Source organism: Rhinolophus hipposideros (assembly GCF_964194185.1).
Source record: "Rhinolophus hipposideros genome assembly, chromosome: 8".
Taxonomy (NCBI): domain Eukaryota; kingdom Metazoa; phylum Chordata; class Mammalia; order Chiroptera; family Rhinolophidae; genus Rhinolophus; species Rhinolophus hipposideros.
The window spans coordinates 65,325,838-65,332,932 of record NC_138054.1 but is presented as its reverse complement, the minus strand read 5'-3'; the positions used below and the strand labels follow the sequence as shown (position 1 = coordinate 65,332,932).

General features: G+C 54.4%; 1 protein-coding gene across 1 annotated transcript; it reads left to right on the top strand.

Moving 5' to 3' along the window:
• Positions 1-584: 584 nt before the first annotated feature.
• On the top strand, positions 585-5,503 carry TMEM125 (transmembrane protein 125). The gene is made up of 4 exons (XM_081056566.1): positions 585-662; positions 1,643-1,849; positions 3,144-3,302; positions 3,538-5,503. Exon 4 carries the CDS (start codon positions 3,682-3,684, stop codon positions 4,330-4,332), a length of 651 nt encoding a protein of 216 aa, XP_080912692.1. The 5' UTR covers positions 585-662; positions 1,643-1,849; positions 3,144-3,302; positions 3,538-3,681; the 3' UTR covers positions 4,333-5,503.
• The last annotated feature ends 1,592 nt before the right edge of the window (positions 5,504-7,095 follow it).

The window sequence follows — 7,095 nt, the reverse complement described above, 5'->3', positions numbered from 1 at the left end:
CTAGAGTTATGACTGGCTCCCACAGTCGACTCCACAGTACAAAGCAAAGAGAAGCAAAGACAGGTCAAGCATAATTCCTTTGTGAGCTGCTAGAAAGGTAACTTTTATTTTGCTTTTCTTGTTTCTTTCAGACACATCAGAAGGAGAGAGAGCAAGAAGCCTTAGAAGGGGCTCAATCCAAGACATGGGTGACAGCCTCCAACCAGCAACCCCCTTAGCTCATCCAGAGTACATGTGGGGTCTGGTGCCAGGTTTACCTGTTAGAAGCAGAGCCCTGACCATATCCCCGTTATTCTCTGGGACACTCCATAGGCACCTCAAGTGAGACCCAATGCCTCCCCTGGCATTCAACGCCCTATGCAACCTGAGCCAAACTTGTGTTTCCAGCTTCATCTCCCTGCTCAAAACCCACATACCCGTCAGTTCACACATTCATTCTTTCAACATATTTATTGATTACTGCTCATGTGCCAAGCACAGTGCTAGTTGCTGAGGGCATGATGGTACAGGTACTAAACCTGTACGCACTGGGGACCACGTGTCTAGTGGGGGATGACAGGTAAGTAAATAAGAACAATTACAGCACATGCAGTATGAGAGAAGTTGTGCGGGAAGCAGAGGGGCCATGCGTGCACCAGAAAGGCACCTAACCCAGCCTGAAGGTCAGTGAGGGTGGCCTGGAGGAAGTAACGTCTTAGTTGAAGATTTCAAATTGGCCAGACTGAGGCTGAGGGTGGTAAATATCGCAGGCAGAGGGAACTCTGAGTTCAACCATCAACGGGAAGGGCAGAGCAGAGAGCAGAGCATGCAGAACTGAACTACACACATTCTGCCTGTAGGGCAGGGGCCAGTGGCAATTGGCTGGCCTGGTTTGGACAGCAGGGGCTTGTGAGTCCTGTGAAGGAGTGTGGCATTTATCTGGAAGTGTTTATTCTGCAAGTATTTTAAGCAAGGGAGCTCCAGTTTCCCACACGAAGAGCCTTTGCCTCTCCTCCCTGTGCACTCAAATCCTGCTGCTCCCCGCAGGAGCCAGCTGTGTGGGGCAGGCCTGCCACAGTCAGGCACTGAAGGCTTTGAAGGAGAGTGAGCAAGGAGCTTGTGGGGGCTCCAGCTCAAGGGAAAGCGCCAAGGGATGAGGGGACTGGGGCTGGGTGTGGGGGTCAGCTGGTGTTGGATTTGGGAGCTGAGGCTGGGCTTGAGTTTGGATTTAGGATATGAGGGCTGGATTCAGGAACAGGAGGTAAGGTTGGCCCTGAGGGTGAGGGTATGGTCTAGGACATAAGTCCAGAATTTGGAGCTGGGGTTAGTGTGAGGAATTTGACCTGAGGTTTCAAGCCAGATTTGGGTTTGGAACTTGGAGCTGAGATTGGAATTGGATTCAGAAATGAGGCTGGAGGTTGAGATTGGAATCCAAGACTCAGGGTTGGGGCTGAGACGTGGGGGAGGGGCTGGGGTTGGTGTTTGAAACTACAGCTGGGTGGACGTTAGATTTGGGGCTGGAGCTAAAGCTAAGATGGTGTTGGAGCTGAGGGGATGGGTTAGAGCCCAGGTGGTGGGGCAGACAGACACTTCTCCTGCTGCCCGGGTCTGAGAATTGTGTTTGAGCCCTAACAGCAGCTGACAGAAGCCCCTCCCTTCCCAGGAATGCCTCGGACTGCAGAAGGAGCAGTGCCACGTCAGCCAATCGGCTCAAGCCCTGACTAGGAAACACCTGTTGATCCCCTTCCCCCACCCCCTGCTCCAAGGCTCACCTGGGTGCAGGTTAGGCAGGTGAAGCACCTCCCCGGAAACGAAGCTGGAGCGCCCCACCTGCCCGGCTCAGATCGGATCCAGCACTTCCAGGCTTCTTGTGAGTGCCCCGTAGCCCCCATCCTCACCGCCCCCACGTTCGTTCTCCCACTGGCTCGTCCCCCGAGAACCTCCACCCCACCCCCAACTTGGCCCCGCTGTCCCAGAACACCTGTGCAAGCACTTTCAGCCCAGTGAAGTCATCGCCCTGGGGAATGTGGGACTGACTTCAGGGCCCCTCCCACAGCCCCACCCTTGGGGGCATCTGCATGGGTCCCTCCCACCTGGTTGCGGGCAGCCCCTACCGAGGGGTTGTGGAGGACAGGTACCTCATCAGGGGTGTCACCTATGTACAGCCACGTAGTCACATTCCTGGAATGATCCAGGACCTGCGTCCTATGCATAAAACAGAAGTCCTATCCTGAATCGAAGGGGAGAACATTGTGTTCTTTTACTCAAAAAGCGTGCTTTGGGCATCTATCTGTTCAGGCCCCAAAATTCCCATTGGAATTCTGAAATGGAGATATCAAATGACTCGGCCCCTCCCCCAAGAGAAAGGTTATTGTCCTCAATTTTCAAATAAGGAGCCTAGGGCTCTGAGAGGTGAACTTATGGGGGCTTTCCTGACCCTCCCCGAAACCCCTCTTTTGACTACCCCACACCCAGCATTATTCACACCGATGGGCCTGCTATAAAGGGCTCCTTGCGGGCAAGGATCTGGGCCGCTTTATTTTACCCAGTGTGAGTCCTGCTGACAGGCTCTGAAGGACATGCTAAATGAGTAAACACTGTGAGGTCCCCCAAGTTCCCATGGGTGGGAAGGCCTGTGGCTGGGGTTCAAATCCAGAGCCCTGCTTTCCCTTTGCATCACTTTTTAAAATCTTGGAGGAAGATTGCATGGGGGGTGGTTAGAGGGAGAAGAGTCAGGGGACAGAAGATCTGTGAGGAGGTGGGGGCGGGAGGTGAAGAGTTGGAATCAATGGGTATGAGGGCAGGAAACAGGATGGAGAAATGTTTAGAGGTGTCCTCCCCAGGACGTGCGTAAATGAGGAACACAAGGAAGAGCAGGTTTGGGTAAGGTGACGGGCTGGGGTTGGACCTGTTGCATCAGAGATGACTAAGGGACATCACGGTGACAATTGTCTTATGGGTCTGGAGCTTGGGAGGGAGATCTGGGTTTGAGAGAGAGAGGTATTTGGGAACCAGCAGCTGCGGCTGTGAGATTTGATGGGATGGTAGGTGTTAGGGGTCAGACCCTAACCCACAGAGAAGGAGCCACAGCCCTAAGAGAGAAGATTCAGGGTCAGGCTGCTGGTTCCAGAAGGGTTAAGTCATAGCCCCCTCCCTGCCCACAGCACTCCCCCCTAGGAGCCAGCAGTGACAGCTGAAGCATGTGAGTTGGATCCTGAATGAGGCTTTATCTCTGGCTCTTCGTCATCATCATCCACTGTCCACCGTGGCACCAGCTCCATCAGCCAGCTGGGATGGGACATGCAACTGAGGGAGCCAGAAAGGTCAGAGGCTGGGCAAGGGGGGTTTCCTGGAGGGGTGGGGGTGCTTAATGTTGGCAAACTCTACTGGGATCATTGGAGAGGCGTTGCTGGGGAAGGGGCTTTCCTAAGTGCGGGGGAGGGGGAGGATATTCCAGGGGACATGGGAGGATTCTAAGGGATCACCCCACAGCCCTCAGGAGAGACCGTGGTGGGGCAAGTGGGCGGGGCAGGTAACAAGGGCGATTCTCCCCTGCAGATGGTGGTGACCTTACCCTGGATTGTGAGAGGAATAGGACTCTGGGCCTCCAGCTGCCAAGCAGGTGGTGGGGGCTGCAGGCCATGACCTGCACCCTCTAACTCCTGGTGCTGCCCTCTGTCCTGACTTGTGCCAGACCCAGCCATGTCTGAAGGAGAGGCTCGAGCCCCGCCTGGCCAGGGGCTGCCCCCGGATGCGCTAGCAGAACAGGTGGAGTTGTGGTGGTCCCAGCAGCCTCGGCGCTCGGCACTCTGCTTTGCCGTGGCCGTGGGCCTCGTGGCGGGCTGTGGGGCAGGTGGTGTGGCACTGCTCGCCTCCACCAGCAGCCGCTCGGGAGAGTGGCGGCTGGCGGTGGGCACCGTGCTGTGCCTGCTGGCCCTGCTGGTTCTGATTAAGCAGCTGATGAGCTCAGCCGTGCAGGACATGAACTGCTTACGCCAGCCCCACCATGTGGCCCTGCTGCGCAGTGGCGGCGGTGCCGACGCCCTGGTGGTGCTGCTCAGTGGCCTGGTGCTGCTGGTCACCGGCCTGACGCTGGCTGGGTTGGCCGCCGCCCCTGCGCCTGCCCGGCCACTGGCTGTCATGCTGTCCGTGGGCATCGCCCTGGCTGCCTCTGGCTCACTCTTGCTGCTGGCCTTGCTGCTGTACCAGGTTGGCGTGAGTGGACACTGCCCCCGTATCCGCGCAGCCGCGCCCTCCACCCACAGTGACACTGGCAGCATCTTCAGCATTTCAGGCCGGTTGTCTGCTGGCCGGCGTCAGGAAACCACATCCAGTATCGCCAGCCTCATCTGAGCCAGCCGCAGCCCTTCCCCCGGCCTGTCTCAGCCTCCACGGAACTGTGCTGGGGCTGAGTGTGTATGTGTGTGAGTGTGCACGTGCAAAGGGGACAGTGAGTGTATGTGAGTGTGCATGTGTCCCCAGGACTGTCCAGCCCTTCTGGGGATTGTGTGCTGGGAGCCTAGTGTACTCACACAGCCACACCATGGGGAGGTGAGTGTTGTGTCCATGGAAATGTCAGAATCTGCCCGTCTATATCTGGAGTCTCTCGGCAGAGAGGTGTCTGAGATCCCTGGAGAGGCGTGGCCCCTATTCTCAGCACCCCTCAAAGCCAACCTGTCCTCTAACATCTGTCAAGGATTTCCCCAGGAGTGGCTGCTGTCCAGCTCAGAAACTGCACCAGCAAGTCTTCATTTAGAAGAATAACTGGTGGCACAGTGGAGAGAACACAGGCTCCAGAATATACACGCCTGGATTGGAATCCTCCCTCTACCACTTACCAGCTGGGGAACTTGGGCAAGTGACTTAACCTCTCTGAGCCTCAGTTTCTTGAGAGTCATGGTCATGGTCATCAATTGTGAGGATTAAATGGCATCATGTATAGAAGGACTGGTCACATGAAAGATGTGCATTAAACTTGCTGCTGTTATTGTTATTGTCTTTACATCCCCATCTCACCTAGAGACCCTTCCCCTCCTCACACCTACCCTTTCCAAAGTGAACGCTGTGCCTCTCTAAGGCTGACAAAGGTGCCTTGAAGGTGTCCTCAGTCAGGCCTGTGGTTTCTCCTCTTAAGTATTGTGAATCTTGTGGGGCGGGGGGAGGGATGGCGCTCAGCTTCGGGAAGGTGGTGAGGTTCTGGTCCCAGGGAGGGAAGCTGGGAGGTTGAGTCCTTGGCATTTGCTCATGGGCTGGTTCAAGATGAAGGCTTAAGTTTTGGAGTTTATCATCTGATTTCTCTGGAGGCTGCAACTCCCTCCCCCACCTCTGAAACCAGGACATCCTGGATGTGTAGTCGCAGCACTGGCTGGCCTGCCTCTGGGTTCCTGGGTATGGGAAGGGAGTTTGAAACCCTCTTGGGTGGTAAGAGTCACTTCCTCCTTGGGGTCCGCCCCGGAAGGGCTCTTCCCTTCTTTGGTGCAGGAACACTTCCTGGGTGGCAAGAATAAAGTTCCACTGGAAGAGCACTCAAGAGCATTGGTTACCATTTCATCACTTCCTGCTTCACAGATTCCATGAAGCCCCTCGGAGGATAGAGAGGCAGGAAAGCACCCAGACGTGTCTCCTATGTGGTGTTAAACGTAGAGCTACAGAGGTTCCAAAAAGAGAACAATTGCTTTCAGCTGCCAAGATCAAGGCAGTCTAGAGAAAACACTGAGCTGATGGCTGAGAGGAAGGGTATTACCCACCCAGGGAGGGAGCCACATGAGCAGAAAGAACAGAGCATGTCCAGGAGTACCGGGTATTCCAAGGAGCACCTCAGACTCCACATATTCCAAACAGAACCCCTTTCATCTCTGTCTTGAACCAGCCCCTCCATCTCACCTTTCACCCAACATGCAGGTTAGAAGCCTCAGCATGGTCCCAGACAGCGCCCTCACTCTCTCCTCACCCGGCATCCAACACACACAGCAACTCCTGAGGACTTCCTCTATAGACCTTCATGTGGTAATCGTACCTCTTCACTCACTAGCAACCTCTCTACTGTTCTCCCTCCTTTGCTCTTTTCTCCTCCTAAATCCACCTCCCCCACCCCCAGCACAAACCCTTGAGCCCCAGTGACAGTCCTCAAATGAAAAATGCAAACTTACCTTAAGATCCTTCCATGTCCTGCCACCTCTTGCAGGCTACCGGGCAGACTTTCTAACATGATTTGGCCTCGCTCTCCCCTCAAAGCACCCAGTGAGCCAGACACACTGAACTACTGTCATGACTTCACTTTATTCTCACTTCTCCCAGCCTCCATGTGTTCTCTCCTTGCCTTCATATCCTTTAAGACTCAGTTCTCTAGGGAGCCACATTCTCTGGTGGTCTTCCCTGACCCTCTCCCCCTAAACTACCAAGTTGCCCCCTTTTCTAGCCCCAAACTCTCAATTGTACACCAGACTACAATTCTTTCTCTGTGTGCCTCTTTAATCAAGTGGTGAGCTCCTCCTAGCAGGATTTGGGTCTTCTCACCTATGTGTCCCTAGTTCCTAACATGGGCCCGACACATAGTAGGTGCTTTTTGGGATGGATGTAGGTCTCTGGCTTGGTTGGATGGCAATATGTGTGCTAGGATCAAGGAGTGGCCCACCTATAATTGGGAAGGGGAAGGAAGTTAGACCACTGTCCACTGTTGGCTCTGAATCTCCTGAGTCCCCACACTGTCTGCCCCAGAAATTGCCACTCTTCCTGGGTTCCCAAGAGGGAGCTATCATTGTCACCAACTCCTGGGCCATTAGAGGACCACAGAACACTTCTCCATCTTGTAATATGGTGAGAAATCATGTTTCTTTTCAGCTGAGACAGGGTTAGACTCTTCCACAATATTTATTTTAAGAAACTAAAGGAAAACAGAAACACAGAGGCCTAGCAAATGGGGAGGGGAAAGGGTTACATGGCACAAATGTCTGGGTGAGCAGCTATGGTAGGCAAGGCCCATGTCAGGCTCTCCTGGGAAGGAAGCCAGATGAAGCATAGAGTTCATGCCCCCAGAGGGCCTATTCCAAAGAGCAGTGGAAAGTTGGCATCTACACACCCAACTGAAACATGTGTTGGAAAGGTAAGAGCTGGTCC

Bases quoted from the DNA above. Each gene is read 5' to 3' on its own strand.
- TMEM125 (XM_081056566.1), top strand. From the start codon at position 3,682: ATGTCTGAAGGAGAGGCTCGAGCCCCGCCTGGCCAGGGGCTGCCCCCG.